Source organism: Portunus trituberculatus, chromosome 18 (genome assembly GCF_017591435.1).
Source record: "Portunus trituberculatus isolate SZX2019 chromosome 18, ASM1759143v1, whole genome shotgun sequence".
NCBI lineage: Eukaryota > Metazoa > Arthropoda > Malacostraca > Decapoda > Portunidae > Portunus > Portunus trituberculatus.
Genome location: NC_059272.1, coordinates 8390158 through 8412203, shown reverse-complemented (window position 1 = coordinate 8412203; position 22046 = coordinate 8390158). Strand labels below are relative to the sequence as shown.

At 37.2% G+C, this 22046-nt stretch overlaps 1 protein-coding gene across 6 annotated transcripts in view; it reads right to left on the bottom strand.

Moving 5' to 3' along the window:
• Positions 1-22046, bottom strand: part of LOC123505479 (TATA box-binding protein-like 1) — a 27309-nt gene extending 5263 nt beyond the window's left edge. The window contains exons 1-7 of one of the 6 annotated variants that reach the window (XM_045256829.1): positions 21867-22043; positions 17821-17939; positions 17506-17634; positions 17215-17287; positions 15216-15393; positions 13840-13934; positions 2104-2834 (exon numbers count right to left, since the gene is read on the bottom strand). In XM_045256829.1, the coding sequence (XP_045112764.1) occupies positions 2800-2834; positions 13840-13934; positions 15216-15393; positions 17215-17287; positions 17506-17634; positions 17821-17939; positions 21867-21924 (687 nt within the window). In that variant the 5' untranslated portion in view covers positions 21925-22043 and the 3' untranslated portion in view covers positions 2104-2799. The other 5 variants (XM_045256828.1, XM_045256826.1, XM_045256827.1 and 2 more) reach the window with 5 other exon arrangements.

Sequence of the window (22046 nt, the reverse complement as noted above, 5' to 3'; positions counted from 1 at the left end):
CATTTTATCCATTGCAGAGTCACGAGTTCAGGTGCTTCTTTTAGCTTGCAAGAAAGATATGATCTCACCAGCCTTCTTAATAGAGTCTGCTGACTTGAAAATAGCACACAGTAGATGGAGTCAAGCCATAGTGGCAAGCAGTGCTATTGGTTTTCTCGCCTCTCTTGTGTCTGAATAATATCCAGCTTCACTTCGTGAGTAAGAGACTTCCTGGTCTTCTTAGCAACGCTAGGTGACATTGCAGGGCAATTTGGTGACATGTTGAGCGAGGGAAGACAAGCTGCTGCTAATGCTGTTATTATTTTGAACTAAGGGGAGTGAGTGGTGCGCGTTTTGTCCACAAGCCTGTCGGCTTGCGTGATACGGCGGGCTTTCAAACTTGGAAAAAATTACCGGGATAAAATTTTGTTAAAGCGAGTTTGGTGTTCATTAAACGAGCAGATGGTAGTAAAAGGAAACATTCACTGTAGCAAAATTTCGTTGTGTGAACCTTCCTTAAGCGGGGGTTGCCTGTATCAGTATCGGTATCGGCTGGTTTTCTACCAATACTACTGTTACTTAAAAAGGGATTCATTGCATTGTGTGTCTCACTCTGCTAGTTATTAAGCAGAATTTGCATGTTTTATGGCAAAAATAAACTGATAAGAATACCAAATTATTTAGTATAATATGGCATATGGAGTATTTGGTGCATGATAATTGAGTATATTCTTTGCTTACGAGTCACTACTACTATCATATGCGTACGAGACAAGTTATTGGTCGACTTATGGCCTTACTACATCCCTCACCTCTGAGTCAGCCCACTGACACACTGCAGTCTGCTACTATGTGTAGGAGAGTTTAGGTTTGCCAGTTTTATCATGTTCTTGTTATCTATAGGATCTTAAGTTCTCTGATTGGTTAACTATAAATAACAATTTTAGTTTTTAAGACAACAACATATTCATATTAGTAAACAAAGACACATTCATTCAAATACAGCTGCAGATGTTTCTTCTCAACTTTACCATCTTAAACACATGATTTTGTACAGAATATTTCAAATGATTCAGATGCTAGACTAACAGAATCATCACCCACTGGGTTCCAGGCTAATCACTCACCAACATTAGGCTATATGAAAAACAATCTATATTTATTATTTCAATTTAAGGTAAAACATAATACAGTAAGTCCTTGTTATACGGTAGTTCTTTATCTGGTAAATTCACAGTTATGGTATTTGGAAATTACTACCCTCGATTCGATATACGGTACGAAAAATTCACAGATACGGTATCCGCTCATGTCATCCGAGAAGGCCCAGCGCAGGGGGAGCAGGGATGATGACGTCATCCACGCCACACCTCCCCGCCACTCACAGTACTGACTTTAACTTGACCACCCTTGAAGCCTGTTATCTCTTCCCCTCCCCCCCTTTTTTATTTTAACTGCATTACATATTACTTACATGCATTATTAATTAGATGAATAAATGGAATATTAAAGGGTCTATTGTAAGGAAAAAATATAGTCATAATAATCATGGCAAACACTTAAAGCCTACTACCAGCAGCGAACCAAGCAGCAACTGATAAAGGGCACAGATGGGCCTAGCAAGCCCATTACCAGAGAATGGTGGAAGTCATATAACATCAAGCACGCCTTAGATAACATTAAGCCATCTTGGGACGAAGTGAAGACATCTACCATGAACTTTGCGTGGAATAAAGTATGGCCAGAATGCGCACATGACTTCCCAGGCTTCGCTGAAGACGACATCGGTGTGATCAGAAATGACATAGAAAACCTGTGCCATAGGGCTTACTTCGATGAAGTTGATGATGATGATGTTCATGATCTTTTGGAAAGCCATGCTGAACCTCTCTCAAATGATGAACTTAACGTGCCGACCTTGCTACAGCTGGCCCTTCCACATCTGCTTCTGACAGTACAGACGACGACGTCTTATCCTCGTCTGCCCACTCAGCGGAAGATGAGTAAGGGCTGAAATCCCTACTGTCCCTTAGCCTCGGAAGGGACATCATCTGATAGAGTACATGGCAATTGAAAGGTAAATAAAAGAATTTTTTATTTCTTTTGTGCAGTACTTTAATATTTTTTTTTTTAATGACTATTTTCATGTATTTTCATTACTGTAGGGGTGACTTTTGACATGCTGGAACGCATTCCCTATTATTACATGTTATAATGGGTTCGGTATACGGTAATTTCGATTTGCGGCAAGGTTTTCCGGAACGCATACATATCCCGTATAGCGAGGACTTACTGTAGTGCAGTTTTAGTTAAAAGACAAAATGTTTCAGTGCAGTGTCATGATGCCAAACAAAACTTGAATTGATATTTATAATTCTAATTGAAGTAAAATGCAACATTGCCATTTTATTTGACAAAATAATCTAGTACAAGGTCACCATGCCACTCAAAAGACACACCCAGAACCAGCCTTAAAGTTTCCTATATAATGTGTTGTAACTGAAAGTTTACTATATTCAATATCATATACCACAAACTACAAGATACAGCAGTGCATCATGATAATGGACACTTTGGGGGTGAGGGGTTGTCCATTACTGAGAGTGGTTTGTCAGCAAGACCCTTAAAACTCTTTTTCCTTTTTTCGGTAATTTATTCTATTTTAGTAACCTCAAAAAAATATTTTGATAGTTTAAATCACGTTATTCTACACTCAATGTTGAAATAAAAGTTAATTATTATTCAAGAAATGTACAGTACCACAAAGATTTGTCTTATGTTTGGTGTAACGGTCGATTTCCATACGGTCCAGCACCGTCCTTAACAAGCATTTAATGACTGCTTGAAGGACCCTGCTGAGGTGACAAAGGAGGGAGAGAAGACAAGGGATCGTCAGGGTCAGAGTAAACTACTTCCACATTTTTGCCACCTCTCCACAGATCACAGGCTTGCCTTCTTTCCTTAACCCAGCTCCACCACCTTCTGTCTCTGTTTCTGTATCTATATAAATAGGTGCGTTTCCAAATTTCTTCTAACTTTTGTTCCATGTCACTGGTGAGATAAAAATTAAGGTGTGTTCTCTATAGAGAAGTTTCCTCCCTTCTTGAACAAGGCATCTTAGCAGGGAAGTGCGACCCTGCTGATTGCCGATGCCTTGCAGGCTCACATCTTATGCAGTCTCGCTATAGAGTACTGCCCTGCTGCAAACTCACCATATGGCCACCCTCAAAGCCAATCTAAGGCAGTAGTAATCTGCAATGTGGACAAGTATTTGTTGGAAGAAATAACAGAGAGAGAGAGAGAGAGAGAGAGAGAGAGAGAGAGAGAGAGAGAGAGAGAGAGAGAGAGAGAGAGAGAGAGAGAGAGAGAGAGAGAGAGAGAGAGAGAGAGAGAGAGAGAGAGAGAATCAGGCAGTTGGCTGTTGACATTGTTTACTTTCCACTAACCAATTGTGCTGATTACACATTTTGCTCCTTACGTCATCTAACCCATGGTATCTAGCATGCAGGAGCAGATAAACATGGGCCTTTTTTGGCTTGTTTATTGTGTCATGTGTATTCATCCGTGTGGCCATGCTAAAAGAATGGATTCATGTGTGAGGGGGGGGAATGCCATTATGCCCCCACTCCAAAAAAATGGTTAGTATCTGACCAATCTGTTATTGAGCAAAATCCAATACTGGGAGGTCCATCATCATGAGGCACCACTGTAGTAAATATTTCTATTGGAACAAGGAAGATACTCTCTCTCTCTCTCTCTCTCACAAACAAGAAGAATGAAAAGTTTTCATTGCACACACACACACACACACACAATCATCCCATTACCTGTTGTTGGGTTTACAAGGGCCTGGGCGGATGGAGTGATGCTCGTTTCCAAGAAAAACTTTGTAGGGCAGGATGAGTAAGGAAAGGAGGGCCACTGAGGATTTTACACCAAGAAGCAGGTATGAGACCAAGGGAAGAATGCAATAGGATGAACATGATGAGGGAGAGAGAGGGCATTTGGAGGATATGGTACAACAGCCACTGCCCTCCATAAGAGAATGTTAATGCTAGAAAGGAAATTGGGTAAGTGGATAAAGGAGAGTAAGGGAATAAAAGAGAACGAAGAACAGGATAGAGAGTTTCACAAGAACCTGAAGGAAAGGATAAGAAGAGTGGAAGAAAATGAAGCAAGACTAATAGCAGAAAACGAGGAACTTAAAAAGGAATTGGCCAAGTATAAGAAACAGTTGGAGGAAGGACTAGGTAAAGTCGTGAAAGAAAAGGAGAATCTGAAAAATCTGGTAAACAAGGAAGAGGAGAGAGTATAGGATGTGATTAAGAAAGAAGTGCATGCATGAAGAATCCAAGATCAGAAAGACAAGGATAAATTTCAGGAGGTGATACAGGAACAGCTAAAAGAAAGAGACGAGAATATGGCTAAAAAAAATGGTAGGAGTCCTTAAGGAAAAAGAAAATCTAGTAAGGGAAATTGCAGAAAAGAAAAAGAATTTAATCATATTTGGACTTTAAGAAAAAAAATGTAAAGTATAGACCAAAAAGGGAAAGAGAGGAAATTAAATCAGTCAAAGACCTACTAAAGAATCTAAATGACAAGGATAGACATAACTTTGAGGAGGTAGAAGAAATCCACAGAATGGGACCATATCAGGAAGGAACAGTGAGACCAATTAAGTTACTACTAAAGTCACAAGCAGCCACAGAAGAAATATTATATAGAACAACAAAACTTAGAGAAACAGAGGGTTGCAAGGAGATATATATATATATATATATATATATATATATATATATATATATATATATATATATATATATATATATATATATACAGTAAGGTCCCGGGTTACGTCGGTCTCGAGTTACGTCAAACTCGCACTTACGTCAGTCCACTATAAGGCAATTTAAGATTTAAAAAATTGAAAATTTATAAATCGTAAAGCGTGGGGTTTATTGTTATTGTTGGCCGCCAGGCGTCACTAGTGGTTATCCACCACACCGCCCACCTCATGCTTGAATACAATAACACTCACGTGCCTCAGTTCCACCACACCGTCGCCCCTGGCAAGAGTGTTCCTACATCTGCGTTTGCTGACTATCTTAGTATCTTGCTCAATGGCACCAAAAAGAAAACTCCTGAGTGATAGCAGTGATGCTAAGAAAAGGAAAACCATTACGCTACAAGAAAAAGTGGACATAATTAAAAGACATGAGAAGGAGGCAGCAGCTGTGTGTAAGGGAGTGAAGAAGAAAATGGGAAGCCCGTTACCATGACAACGGGAGGTTGACGACCTTGAGGGCTCACGCACCTATCACAACAATAACAACTCCGGAGCCTTCGCCTGGGCCACACGACACTCGCAGCTGACTTGCACCGTCTGCGCTTGTCTGCTGATCCCTATTGCCCTTTCCTATTGCATTTCCTGCCCGCTGCCCACGCTTCTACTCCCACCGCACTGCACTCGCTCCCAGCTGTCCGCCCTGGGCGTCACAACATTCGACCTGCCCACCCTCCTGGCGGCCTCAGGCGTCCACCCTCTGGCAACATGCAGTCCTTCGCGTTCGCGGCCCTAATCAACAACAAAAACAAGCTTGTGTTTCATATTCCTACATACTTGTAAATAATACAACAATATAACCTTTTACTTATATAACGCTTCTACTCCTACCGCACTCCACAAAGCTCCCAGCTGTCCGCCCTGGGCGTCACAACATTCGACCTGCCCACCCTCCTGGCCGCCCCTCTCGGCAACCTGCAGTCCTTTGTGTTCGCGGCCCTAATCAATATATTCCTACATAGTTGTAAATAGTATACCAATATAACAATATAACCTTTTACTTACCTGAATAACCATAAAAAATTATTGGTTGAAAACTCGTTAATATGCTTTGAAAGTACAAAAACTCGAGTTACGTACAAAATCGACTTACGTCATGTTTCAGGAACGTAACTCTGACGTAACTCGGGACCTTGTATATATATATATATATATATATATATATATATATATATATATATATATATATATATATATATATATATATATATATATATATATATATATATATATATATATATATATATATATATATATATATATATATATATATATATATATATATATATATATATATATATATATATATATATATATATATATATATATATATATATATATATATATATATATATATATAAAGAAGAATAGAAATGAGGAAGAACCAAGGGAAAAAAATAATGAAAGGTCAGAGGAGGAGAAGGCATTTTTTTTTAAGAGTTCTATGAGACAGGATAAGGAAATGGTATATAAAAGAGAAGGAAGAGGAAAAAGTGGAGCAAGTTTAACTGAAAGTGATAAGAGCAAGAGATTAAAAATTATGTATACACACATAGATGGGGTTTTATCAAGTAAATTAGAATCAAGAGACTACATAAAGGAAGAACCAGAAATTGTGTGCCTGGCTGAAACAAAATTAAGTGAGGCATTAAAAAAGACATAGATAATAGGTATAATGTATGGAGGAGAGACAGAGTGGGTAAAGGAGGAGTCATGATAATGATAAGGAAAGAGATGGTAAACCAAGTGGAGTGTGGGGAAGGAAAAGCAGAAGTACTGCATGTTAAGATGCATATTAATAAAAAAAAGTTAACAATCATTGTAACATATGTGCCACCAAAAACAAATTCATGGACCAATCTAGAATATAAAGACAAGATAGAAGACACAATAAGGAGCCTGACGAGAGTCATAAAAGAAAGGAGAAAAAGTTATATTAGTAGGAGATTTCAACTGTAAGGAGGTGGACTGGGAAAATTATGAAAGTGGTATGGGGAAGAAGCCTGGGGAGAAAGATTCTGAACCTAATGATAGATAATATGATGGACCAAAGAGTAAAGGAAAACACAAGATTCAGAGGAAATGAGAGCGGCGAGATTGGACCTAGTTTTACAAGGGTATACAAATGAATGATGATATAAGATATAAGTGCCCATTGGGAAAGAGTGACCATGTAATATTAGAAATGGATATAGAAGAGGGAAAGGAAGATAGAGACGAATCATACAAAGGAGACCGATTAAATTACAGAAAGGCTGATATTGAGAATCTCAAGAACTATTTTAAAACGTTAACTGGGAGGAGATGGAAAACTCAGAGAGGTGCAAGAGAAATATAACTTATTTTTGGAAATATACAAAACAGGAGTCAGGGAACTTGTCCCAAAATATAGACCTAAAGAAGAAGGAAAGAAAGATTGGTGTAACGCAAGGTGTGCTAGGGCAAAGGAGAAAAGAGATGGAGCATGAAAAAGGTGGAAGAGAAATAGAAATCCAGGAAATAAGGAAAACTTCAAAGTAGCGAGAAATGAGTATGTTAAGGTGAGGAAGGAAGAGGAAAGAAACTATGAAAAGGACATTGTCAAAAAATGTAAGGAGCAACCAAAATTGTTCTACAGATTCATAAATAGAAAAATAAGGCAAAAAGAGACAATAGAAAGGTTAAAAGGAGAGTACGGGATAGTGGAAGACCCAAAAAGTATGGCAGAATTGTTAAATAGTAAATTTCAGGTCTTTACTAAGAAATCCAAATTTGAAAGGCCACAGGGTAATAGAGAGACTGTCCATATGAAAGAGATTAAAGTAACCAAGCTTGAAATAAAAGAGTTGATGAATGAACTGGACAAAGAGAAGGCAATGGGACCAGGACCAGATGAAGTCTCAGGCAGAATACTGAAAGGATGTAGGGAAGAACTAGCTAGTCCTATATACATCATCATAAAATGCTCAATAGAAAATGGAACAGTACCAGTAGAATCGAAAAGAGCTGAGGTGATTCCCATATATAAGAGCGGTAGAAAGGAAGAACCTTTAAATTACAGACCATTATCACTAACTAGTGTAATATGCAAGATGTGTGAGAGAGTAATAAAGAAACAATGGATCGAGTTCCTTGAAGACAACAAATTATTATCAAATAGCCAATTTGGTTTTAGAAAAGGTCGGTCGTGTAACAAATTTACTGAGTTTCTACTCTAGAATAGTTGATAGAGTACAAGAGAGAGAGGATGGGTTGACTGTATTTATTTGGATTTAAAAAGGCATTTGATAAATTGCCACATGCAAGATTACTATGGAGGCTAGAGGAGAAGGGTGGCTTAAAGGAAAGCACATTGAGATGGATGGAAAATTATTTGAGGGGAGAGAAATAAGGACAGTAGTTAAAGATATGAAGTCCAAGTGGAGAGCAGTAGAAAGCGGAGTGCCACAGGGGTCAGTATTGGCCCAATACTTTTCTCATATATATAAATGGCATGCCAGAAGGAGTGAACAGTTACATAAATCTGTTTGCGGACAATGTGAAACTGTGCAGTTATAAAGCAAAAAGAGGATTGTGAAATACTGCAAGAAGACCTAAATGGAAATGGAGTAAGAAGTGGGAGATGGAATTCAATGTGGACAAAAGCCATGTCATGGAAATGGGAAAGAATGAAAGACGACCAGTGGGAATCTGTAAGATGAGAGATGGAGTAGAACTGAAGAAAGTAAAAAAGGAAAAGGACCTGGGAGTAACGATGGAAGAAGACAATTAACCAGTAAGCCATATAGATAAAATTTTCAGAACCACATATAATTTGCTGAGGAATATTGGAATAGCATTTCACTACATGGACAAAGAAATGATGAAGAAATAGATAAGTACTATAATAAGACCCAGATTGGAATATGCATAAGGAAGTTCGAGAGGCTACAAAAAAATGGCTACAAGAATGTTTCCAGAACTTGAAGGAATGACATAATTATTATGAGGAGAGACTAAAGGCTATGGATCTACCAACCCTGGAACAGAGAAGGGATAGAGGGGATCTGATACAAGTTTATAAATTGATGAATAGAATGGATCAAGTGGATAATGAGAAACTGATCCTGAGAGAGGAATATGACATTTGAAGCACAAGATCGCATAGTAAAAAATTGAGGAAGGGAAGATGTCTGAGAGATGTTAAAAAGGATAGTTTCCCACAAAGATGTGTTGAGACGTGGAACAGTTTGAGTGAAGAAGTGGTGTCAGCAACGAGTGTTCATAGTTTTAAAGAAAAATTGGATAAGTGTAGATATGGAGATGGGGCCACACAAGCGTAAAGCCCAGGCCCTGTAAAACTACAACTAGGTAAATACAACTAAGTAAATACACACACACACACACACACACACACACACACACACACACACACACACACACACACACACACACACACACACACCACACACACACACACCACACACACACACACATGAATATCACAGCAAAAGAGGTCTTGGACAGCTGTCTTTGAAATGGCAGGGGTAGGAGCCCTCACATATAGTGATGCCTCTCAAAATAAAAGAACGGCGAACATATTCAACATAACATACTAAAGACAGACACAATAATGTTATTGTTGAAGTTTAATAATGTCAAACTTAAAAAAAATAACCCACATATGACTTTGGGCAACAATCTTATAGACTGGTTTCCAGTGCAGTTATTAGTGTCACTAGTAGTACAGAGGTCCTCTTTTACTGCACACCTCAGTTGATGCATTTCTGCCTTTATGTGCACCCTCACTTTGTTTCCATCACTCATACAATGTGCAAAATTTCTGACAATGCGCACTTGTCACAAGAAACTTTAATTTGAGAATAAACTATATTTGCAATAAAATTATTTTTATCTGCCAAAAGCAAACAAAATAAATCAAAATAAATTTAAAATATTTCAACAACAAAAATAATAATTGAATGTCAAAATACATAAATTACACATTACATAACAAAGAACCATCGAGACAGTTCGACTCGGTGTTTATGTTTTGGTCCAGTCATATTGTGAACTTCCAGCTTGCCTGTGTTACGGTTTCATATTTCATGTTTACTAAGCATTATGATATTTTTTAACTTTGTAAGTTGGTGATACATAATACAGGTAACTCGATTCACGCGTGTTTAATTTACGCATTTTTGTTATGTGACCGAAAAAAATATTATAATCAATTTAATTTGCGCGATCGGTTTACTTATACGTGATTTGGCCCAACTGCATTTTCAAACTGAGCGCCAGACACAATTTCAAACTGCACGCCAGAGAGTTCCGCAGCTGGCCGATAAGTGGAAGCTGCGCCGCTCCTTCCTCTTCTCGTGCCTCACTTGCAGTCTGCCAGTACTGAATACAGACAGAATCTCTTCAATCTGCCTATAATTCACCAAGATAGCACCAAAACGTCCTTCATCTTCTTCTGCACGTGGGATTAATTTTGATAATTAGATTTTTGATAAAGTGGAAAAGGTCAGAGGGAGATGGTGACTGACTGTGGTGTGAGTGGTGAAGGCAGTGACGCAATGAGTGTTGTGTTTATGTATTCTTTGTTTTGTTGTTTTCTCATATTATTTTTTGCTTTTCCCTTTACTTTAAATACACTTCTAGTATTTAGAATGGTAAATAATACAAACATGTTAATTTAGCCAAATAAATAGAGTATTTTGTGCAAATTTTTTTGGACCACATCCCGCATCCCCCCTATTATCTATTGTTTCTTATGAGAATTAAATGTTCGTTTTACGTAAATTTTGATATACGTGATGCCTCTTGGAACACATCTATCGCGTAAATCGAGTTACCTGTATTTGATCTTTCTAGGTTTGTGAATATGGCTCTTTCCAAAAATATGAAAGAGAAGGGTGTTACAGGTATAGTTCATCAAGAAACATAAAATATTTTCGCTTCAAGAGAAACTAGACATCATAACCAAGGTTGAGGCAGGTGAGAAGCTATATGAGCTAGGCAGATTTTACTAATAATGAGTCCACAGTGCATAATACAGTGAAATGTAAAGATGCCATAAAGAACGCAGTGCAGGAATGATCGATATGGAGGCCCTTATGAAGGGGGCCTCAGGGGTCAGTTATCTATAGCATACGGTTCTATTCGGTTAGTGTGTTTTCAATATATGTGTACATTATCTCGGTCCCCTTCCTGCGCATTAAGGGAGGACCTCTATATCAGTACAGTAAGGTTCCGAGTTACGTCAAAGTTACGTTCCTGAAACATGACGTAAGTCAATTTTGTACGTAACTCGAGTTTTTGTACTTTCACAGCATATTATCGAGTTTTCAACCAATCATTTCTTATGGTTATTCAGGTAAGTAAAAGGTTATATTTTTATATTGGTATATTATGTACAACTATGTAGGAATATATTGATTAGGGCCGCGAACGCGAAGGACTGCAGGTTGCCGAGAGGGGCGGCCTGAGGCCGCCAGGAGGGTGGGCAGGTCGAATGTTGTGACGCCCAGGGCGGGGACAGCTGGGAGCTTTGTGGAGTGTGGTAGGAGTAGAAGCGTTATATAAGTAAAAGGTTATATTGTTATATTATTTACAAGTATGTAGGAATATGAAACACAAGCTTGTTTTTGTTGTTGATTAGGGCCGCGAACGCAAAGGACTGCATGTTGCCAGAGGGGTGGACGCCTGAGGCCGCCAGGAGGGTAGGCAGGTCGAATGTTGTGACGCCCAGGGTGGACAGCTGGGAGCGTGGTGCAGTGCGGTGGGAGTAGAAGCGTGGGCAGCGGGCAGGAAATGCAATAGGAAAGGGCAATAGGGATCAGCAGACAGCCGCAGACGGTGCAAGTGACCTGCAAGTGTCGTGTGGCCCAGGCGAAGGCTCCGGAGTTGTTATTGTTGTGATAGGTGCGAGCCCTCAAGGTCGTCAACCTCCCGTTGTCATGGTAACGGGCTTCCCATTTTCTTCTTCACTCCCTTACACACAGCTGCTGCCTCCCTTCTCATATCTTTTAATTATGTCCACTTTTTCTTGTAGCGCAATGGTTTTCCTTTTCTTAGCATCACTGCTATCACTCAGGAGTTTTCTTTTTGGTGCCATTGAGCAAGATACTAAGATAGTCAGCAAACGCAGATGTAGGAACACTCTTGCCAGGGGCGACGGTGTGGTGGAACTGAGGTACGTAGAGTGTTATTGTATTCAAGCATGAGGTGGGAGGTGTGGCGGATAAACACTAGTGACGCCTGGCGGCCAACAATAACAATAAACCCCGCGCTTTACGATTTATAAATTTTCAATTTTTTAAATCTTAAATTGCCTTATAGTGGACTGACGTAAGTGCGAGTTTGACGTAACTCGAGACCGACGTAACCCGGGACCTTACTGTATTGGTATCAGTTAAAATTCATGTATTGGTACAGGGGTACCCCCTTAATGCACAGGAAAGGGAACCGGTCAAAAAATGTCATAATGTTTAGGAAACGTGAAACATGAAACTGTAACACAGGCAAGCTGGAAGTGGAGCAACATGGTTGGACCAAAACATAAATAAGGCATCAAACTGTCTCATTGGTTCTTTGTTATGTAATATTTAATTTATACATTTTGACATTTAATTATTCTTATTGTTAAAATATAATTTCCAAATTTATTTCAATTCATTATATTGGTTTTTAGCAGACAATTTTTTTTAGCAAATATATTTTGTTCTCAAATGAAAGTTTCTTTTGCCAAGTACGCATAAAGTCAGAAATTTTGTGTTTGCAAGAATGATGGAAACAAAGTAAGGGTTCGCATTAAGCTGGAAATGCATTAACTATGGTGCAAACTAAAAGAGGACCTCTGTACATCTCTATTTCCAACAGAAATTTATGACAGACAGTCAACTTCAGCAATTGGTGTGACATCTCCAACACTCATTCACTCCAAACAGAATCGCTATTAAAGATTGTTAATCGCAGAAGATCATAGCTGAGGAATATAGTGAGATGAATGTGACCATAGAAAACCCAGATAAGTGAGAGTTATGTTTATCTGCAACATTTGCTGGATGAGCAGAAACAACTCAATGCTATGAAACCTAAGCCAATAATTTTTAATATCAGCAGTCACGTCACACAACAATAATGAAATTTTTTTCCTTTAATTACTAAAGGCATCACATGCATTCAGAAATTCTAAGGATTCATGTCAAAAAGAGGAATTATTGGTAACCAGAACATTCCCAGAGAACCCCTTACAAGAATATCATCCCATCATCTGGACGCTCTGAGCTGCTACAGCTGGACTTGTTCATAGAAATGATCAGTAACCTTAATGACAAAGATAATACCTTAAACTGAACTTCATAGTTAATTTTCTAATTTTAAATGTAACCTCCAAACTCCTTAGCCCTTTCAACACAAGAACATGTATTTTGTGTCCTTGTAGCACTTGTGACATATCCGAGGATGTGCATATTGCGTCATGGCTGCATTCTGCTAAAATTACATTTTTTCCCGGATACTGTAAGAGATTTTTCAAAATGTAGGTCATATATGATGCGATGGCTTACTGACTTTCATCATTATTACAAAGGAGTGTGATTCGCTTATGCCAGAACGGGTACAGATGCGCCCTGCTGGCAATAATCTTGTGTTTTCTTATGGAATCAATATGTAATTAGTTTACCACAAAAGTTAACTATTTTCAGCCATTTTCTATTGTCTGTTATCTTAAGAAAATTGCTAAGAGTAGCCAAACTATTATTGTTTTTTTCAAAAATTTGCAAGGGTTTATTTCATAATGTAAGTACCCAGTATGAAAAATCATTTATTATTATCATTATTTCTGTAGAGAGAGAGAGAGAGAGAGAGATGCCTGAGTCAGCTATCCCCCAACCATCTCCCAGCCTGAAAATGGTGCTGGGCCCATTTTCTACTGCCTGGAGTGAAAAGGTTAATGTAAAAGGTTAATGTCCAGTGAACTTCTTCCTTTTTGGATAACATGAAGGGTAAATCATAAAAGATTATGTAAACCCAGACCAGATAAACATACTGACCTGTCACAGTGATGCTTCCAGTACTAAATATCTTGAGCGTGGCTTTTGGGTGTTCAATTCGATATGTGACACCAGGATGCAGTTCTGGTTCATAACTGTGGAAGGGAGATTCACATTCAGGTAAACATTGGGTTTGAACCTTTACACTATGTCTTACAACAGAAGAACATAACTTTATTAGAAAAGATGATTTGCTTATTACTTTATAAGTAAATCTTGGAACTAAATAGAGAGTACCATATTTCACAAATTAAGCAAAAATAATAAAGGTAATTATTTCTGATAAAATGTAGCCTAAGCCTCTACCATAAGACCTATTCTTTACAGCTATATGCCATTGATCTATAGACAAAAAGGTAAGTAATTTCATTTCATTCACTAGGTAGCATGTGGCATACATATTCTAACATCAAAGAAAACTTCAAAGACTGAAGTTGACAGGGAGGAATTGATTATACAACAGAGCAAGATCATCTACACATATGCAAAAATTTTCTGGTCCATCTAATGAATTTTTTATTGGAAGAAGGAAGTTATCAAAGTCACTACTCAGACCACTAACTTAATAGAAATACATTTGGATCCTAATTGTTGGCAAACCTTTGAATGTGAACACACCTGCTACTTCAGCATCAAGTTGCTAATGCTATTCTAATGATGTTTGGAACATCACTTTTTTTTCTGCTCGACACCATAAAATAGTAGACTTAAAAATAAAGAACTCTTAATGCTATTAAAAGTGACTGAGGCCATTAACATAACATGTGGAGTAATATGATCTAACAGTAATACCTGTCCTACATCATTCTATCACAAAAAAAAAAAAAAAAAAAAAAAAAAAACCAAAGATGTAAACCTCACTCAGAGAAATCAACTTCTGTACTGAAATGACACCAAGATATAGGCCAGCTGCCACTTTTCCATCATAAATGGTTTTGTATCTGATACAATAGCCAGATCCAACAGATCAGAATGATTGTTTCAGCTGAGACCTAATCTTATTTATATTTATTTATTTATTATTTTTTTCTGAGGTTCCAAAGACTGCCAGATAGCCAGACACACGAAATTTAAGCAGTCAGTAACTGATAAACTGATACTGCCAGATTTGCAATAACGAATAAATAGGTTTCCAACAAGTATAGCAAGTTGACTAAGTGCTGTATGACTGACGACTTCCTTCTGCTAACAAAGTGATGTGCATGCCCAACTAATCTACCTGTTTTCACATGTAGATTTTTCCTACATTTTTCATGTATAATATTTCTTTTTGCAGTTATTGAACAATATTGCAAAATCCACAACCATTATACATATCCCTGATAAATAGTAATTACGAATTAGTTGTATCAACTCTGGCTAATAACGATCCTTACCTTGCTGCATCTCTATGTTTTTGAGAAAAAGGAGTTATTTTTATTGCAAATGGTAAGCTGCAGGTTCCTAAGACATTTACTATCCGAAAATTTCTAAATTTGACATTATAGCCCATTTTTTGGACACATCGAGCAATACGACGCCCAGCTAGCCGCGCCTGCGACTCTGAAGTTGAGCCTGAAAAAGAAACTGGCATCAGTGAACGAACACATTTCATACAATTTAAACTTATCCATTTATCTATTCATTAGACTGGCAATCTCACACAGGATGGTGCAGACAAAGCAACACACACTCATGTGCTCATCATTCACACTCCTGGCCTCATTGCCCTATGGTGCAAAAGGATAGTCAAGGGCTAAAAAATATGTCACTATATTTCCTGCTTATAATCAAATGGCTGTCGAACTAACATTTGTACTATCAACCTCCCTACAAAGTGGGAGACAAGCATCCTTTACTGTTCAATTCTTAGATACTAGCTTGCTGTCCAGATCAATCAGGATGTAGCATCAATTACTGACAGTACTGTTTCAAAATGGCACTGGGATATATTCTCATCTTGTAATACCATTGAAATATTATATTCTTAGAAATATTCATGAAACAAAATATGTTTATCATCTAACCTGCAGTACATTTCATCAATAGAAGTCTACTACAGTTTCTAATATAAAAGTTGAAAGATAACAACATTGCATGGTAAAAATGTGTGTGTGTGTGTGTGTGTGTGTGTGTGTGTGTGTGTGTGTGTGTGTGTGTGTGTGTGTGTGTGTGTGTGTGTGTGTGTGTGTGTGTGTGTGTGTGTGTGTGTGTCAGAGCTAATGCTAACATCCTTGATCAAAATATCTAGTATATGGAAACATGCTCTAATGTGATAACTGCTTTCTATATACACACACTCTTAATGGTGTTTATTTGTTTGTGTTAAAATTGTGGAATGCCATGTGTTCATAGAAAAAATCTTACATGACTTTCCACCACTGAACTTAAGCCACTAAGTCAGATATTCTTATAATAAAGGATGATAGTGTAGTAGCTGGTGTACTTATTCACTACCAAGAATGATGGGATTTCAATCCTGTAAGAAACAATCCAGGCTTGTTTCCTCTCATAACCGAGCATTATAGGGCTGGGATGGAAATGTAATCTCACTGTCTATCAGAAGGCTAGCAATCCTACCATCCTGTAATGCATGTCATTTGTGTAAGGAAAAGCAAAAGCAAGTGGGTGGTTGCAGCAGACCCGTTACTCATACAAGTGACCAGTCATAGTACATGCCGATCAACAAAATGTGGTAAAGAAACAAGATAAAAGAAAAATGATGTATTAAGTTTAAAACACAAATTTCATAAATACAGTAACAAAAATCTTACATTATTTCTTGATGCAGTGCTATCTTACTTACTGGTTATCGAAAATGTTTTCTTTTAGTCATAATTTATTCTCCAACCTTGATATTATGCAATTGTTTCAGATGAAGTACAATTGTTTAAGGCTTTATATTTATCTCTAACCTATCTACTCAACAGTCTTGCAATGATTCATAAAAATTTATGAGGTTGAATGAAAATAAAGACACAATAGTACCACCAATTAAATGCACACAATCTGAAGAGAAACATATAAACACTGTTTCCTTGACACTTTTTTTCTCAAGATGACAAAGGAAAAGTAAAGACTATAAAAGGAGGCATTAAAATATCATTACTAGTCTTCATTCATCAACAAAATAAAAGCAAGAATAAACAAACATACATGAAAGAAAATGGCTTTCACAACCACAATGATTTTTTTTGCAGACTGTGTACACACAGACACATCCCTACAAAGTGAATTGGACAGAAATAAAATTTTCATATGTGAATTCCATAGTATCAGTTTCCACGCTATGTCGAGAAAATTACACCAAGAATCTTTAAGCATGGTCCTTCTCACAAGTCCCTCCATCATTTTGCAACTGCCACCTGCTATGAACAAAATACCACATTGTCTTACCTGTGCATGTTATTTTGCCTGATGACCATATGGAAGCTGTGGTGGGAGGTTTACGCAGCTTCATTGTCAGCACCTGCAGGATTATTAACATAAGTAATGAACTAAACATGCTCAGAAGTTTGAATAATTGGAACATAGAAAACACACAGAAATAAAGAGTATCTAAAATCACAAAACAGTGAAAACACAATAATCACAAGACAACAGAATACCCATCCTCAACTAATGTTTCGTCAGGTACAATACATGCCACAGAATCCAATCACACCCTTTGAATACACTGGCACTAACCCCATTCTCTTTTCGTAATTCAACATTGTTTCCATGGAGCGCTAGATGGTGGAGATCAAGGTGACATGCGACGGAGAAAGAAGATACTACGTTGTTTATAATGATGTCAAGGACTGGCTCTGGATCTTTCTGCAGTAAAGATGACAAATCAACCAATATCTTATAATGTAATACATGCATGCATATATATACACACACATTTGCACATGGTCTAAAAATTAAAAACTCTATTGCCAATAATTATCATGAATGCCAATATGGAGGGCTACAATGAATTTCCTTGATTATAAAACTAATAATTCTGCAAATACAAACCACTTCTAAATCTTCTTCCTTGATCACCTTTTCATCCTCCATAACTGCGGTTACTTGCTCTTGTTCACCCATTTGGGACTGATTAATTATTGACCGTGTATTATCCCCTGAGGTACTTTCTGTTAAAGAAAACACAAACTATATAAGTATGTACATAACTTGTATCTAGAAGCTGAAGTATTACATGATGGTTGAATGGCAATGTTATCCATACTGTGTATGGATCAAGAAATTCCCCATCCCATCAAAAAATGAAGAAAAAAATCTGGTTATTACAGTAAGAGTGTGAGAGCATTTATTAGGAAAAAAAATTAATCATCTTTCCATTAAACACCATTCAATGGTGCAGAACTTCTACAGCATATCAGCACACATGAAAATACACAAAAAGGGATAGATAGATTGAATTAGATTTATTTCAATTCAAGGATGCCCTCGCACTGATTGGAATGAAGCGCAACAATGGCAGTAACTTATTATCTACAAGTACCCCCATCCCACAAAAAATATTTCAAGTCTGTTGATCCAACTCAAAGGATTATAGTCGGGAAAGGTATTTTGCAGAACAGAAAATACACAGGATTTTCAACAGCTGAGATAAAAAGGATGACAATACCACTGTTGAAGATACTGTAATAGCTGTAACACTAATCAATGCAATTAAAAAAAGGATGAGGAATGAAAAACTTTTGAACCAGCAGCACATGAAGTACTCGTAACTACAGTTTAAGCAGCACAAAGAAAAGAAATAACCAACATAAAAAGGTATGACAAATGTTAGTGTGAAGGGATAATTTGTTGAGTGATTGAGAATTGTTGCAGCAACATTTAGAAATGCTTAGGTTACCTGGTTAATGGAAGAATTACATGAAAGCTAAAAAAAAATCCTACTATTTTGCAAATAGTAGTTATATGAACTAAAAACAAAATACTACCTAACAACCAGAACTAAAAACAAAATACCTAACAATCATACTCTTTGTCTGTTAATCATATAAAAAATAACAATAGCACCAACGTCTAATAATACAAAACTGAATGTAACCAAAGCTACTAATGTTTAAAGTTTAAATAATTAGCAGACACTAAATGAGAGAGATGATGCATGTACCAATTAAACAATCTTATTTAACAGGAAATATTGATGTCTCAGTAAGACTTTGACAAATGTTATATTAAACAAGGTAAAACATTCATAGGTACAAATGCTTATCTCAGAGTGTGCTAATCCAGAGATTAAATATTTTTCTACACCTACAGAGATTCAGTATTACAGCTTTTGTCTCTATCTTGTCAGTGAATTATTCCATGTTCTAAGATCCGTACTCTACCAAGTTCATGCAATCTAAAACTCTAACTATGAGCTGAAAAACACCAACAATGCTCTACAAAAGAAAAAATTACTGATTATATTTCATCTAAACACTTATTCTGTAGAAAATTGTCATTAAAGCTATAAAAGATCAACCATTATATCAAGAACTAATACAAGTTGATGTCCTGGAAGACTGAAATTCTATTCTGAAATTTCCTAAAATATTCACATCAACTGAGATTTGTTATTCTATGGTTTTAACTGCTTCAGGTAATAAATTCAAGGAATGGGCAATCCTCTACAATGATCAAATTCTCTTTATGATGCTAACAGGAACAGGTTAATAATGGAGTTCCATCTGTAGGTACAAAACCTTTTCTTTCTCCACACAAAAAGAAATGAGTTGGTACACTGCTATACAGCATCAATGTGCTCAATTAACAAGATCATACCACAGTAAAAGTGGTTCCAATCTGATATGTACTTTAGAAAATCAATCAATATGAGGTGCAAATTATAAGTAATTAGTGCTATTAACAAAAACACAGCACTATTGACATTACATAAGGAGGACAAATATTTTCCAAGTAATTGAAAAATGAGAACTCTTGTTTACATGAACTTTCTGGGGCTATGCCCCAAGCTTGATGCCATTTTACTAGATTATATGTAGTTATCTAAGGATATCCTTAAGTTGATTAAACAAGCCTCCCTTCCTCCTGCGGCCTTGTTGCACAAGGCTTTCTTCTTCCTCTCATCCTTATTCTGTCCAACTCTCAAATACAATAGTTAACCAGTATTCTCAATCACTCATACCTTTCTCTGGTAAACTCTGGAACTCCCTACCTGCTTCTGTATTTCTATCTTCCTACGACTTGATTTCTTTTTACGAAGGAGGTATCAAGACATTTGTCTCTGTCTTTTGGATAACTCTTAATCTCTTTAAGGGAACTAGCAATTCAGATGGCCTATATATATATATATATATATATATATATATATATATATATATATATATATATATATATATATATATTGTCTGTTGCTCTTGGCTAACTTACCCGTCATGGAAAAAAAAAAAGTCTCAGTGATACTGCTCTATTATTTACTATTACTACTAAATTCCAGAATTTGTCATGAAAGATATGCCAATTTCAACATAAGTCTCACAGACCAGAATGTGACACTTCTCTGACCTGCTCATCAGAAGACTAGACAAACAATGAAAAATGTTAAATTAATAAAATGCTCTTCATTAATGACATATTGTTTAATCATAGCTCATATGGTTATGATCATTGCATTCTCTAGATGCTTATAAAACTGGAAATTGAGATTGTACTACTGTTACAAAGGCACAACAAAATTTGCTCATTTATAAATTTGTGATCAAGGTAAAAAGGTTTTTTTTTTTTAATGAAACAAACATCACCTGTTCTTGGATAGGAACATCCTGATCTGGGGATTTTTTGTACATGGCCCTTCTGGTCTATGAAAGAGTTGAGGACATTTCTACAAGCCAAATAATAATCTGTATTATAACTTCAAACAAGTGGTCGAAACAACTAACTATCTAGTGATATAAAATACTATATCCAATATAACCATTTCCCTAGAAAGGAAAATGCTCAGACCCCTTCAACAGGAAAGATAATTATTGGTTGCATCACGTGACTGGCATGCATGATTGGTTCAAAGATGAATGATTCTGGAACCTTGTACAACAAAAACAAAACAAAAATCAATAGTCTTTAAAGAGTTCTAATTTCACTAACAATTAATGAGACGGTACAAGAAATGAATAAGCATAAAAGCAATACAAACACATAGGATGGAAAAACTTCACAAACTGTAATTATGGCTCTACTTTGACTAACATAAACCTTTCATACCTATCAAATAAGTCTACTATCTCTAAACTGTGTCTAATTATCCAGGACTAAAGTTTTCACTGAAAGTACCCAGCAGTAAGAAAATACCCAAATGAACAGCACATGACCTTGCAAGGACTGACCCATTAATTATAAGCAACACAACTTAAAACTGTTCTTTAACTAATAAACTCTCCTTTGTGGCTTCTTGTTCAAGGGACACTTGTATAAACAGGTCTTGGAATTTCCTAACACATAATTATCACTGAGGACATAGAGGAAGTAATGTAAACCAGTATAAACCCACAGGATGCATTTGCCTTGACCAAGTATCACTGAAATAACAGTAATCATGAAGTGGGAGAGAGCAATATTACAAGACCATCACAAACCAAGCATAAATACCAGACCAGTGGCTAAGGGCAAAATGTGACCTTTTTATGCCCCCCCCATCTCTTTCTCTCTCACCCTTGGTCTAATCCTAGTTTACCTATTAAGCTGCCCACAGACCTTCAGACACGATGTGAATGGTCAAGGTTGGCGAAATCGTGTCTCTCATCATTTCAATACAATACTATGCATATTCAGCAAATAATTTTTATATATATATCAGTTATTTTTCGAGGGATATATGAGTAGTGGACGTAGATGAGGTCACGGATAATGGACCGATAACCTCTCATAACTCCACATGTGCCCTTAGTTTGACCTCCCTGCTCAGACTTATCCCCTAAGGTTCCAATGACACGCCCGATAAGTAACTACTAACCCAGATACACTTATGACCAAGAAAAACCCACATGCACAACACCCAGTACCTCCTCCCTCCTTATTTAAGCCCTGTCCCTGTCTCCTCTCACCCCTCCACGCACCGCTGAAGCTCGGGGAGAGGAACCTGCCGCCGCACACGACCTCCATGCCTCACCACAGCATCCTCTCTCGCACACCAGCCTCAGAAAATGGAAAATACTCGCAAAAGAGACGGCGGCACCACAGCATCTCCACCTCAACTACAACAGGAGAACGATTACCCTGCGATT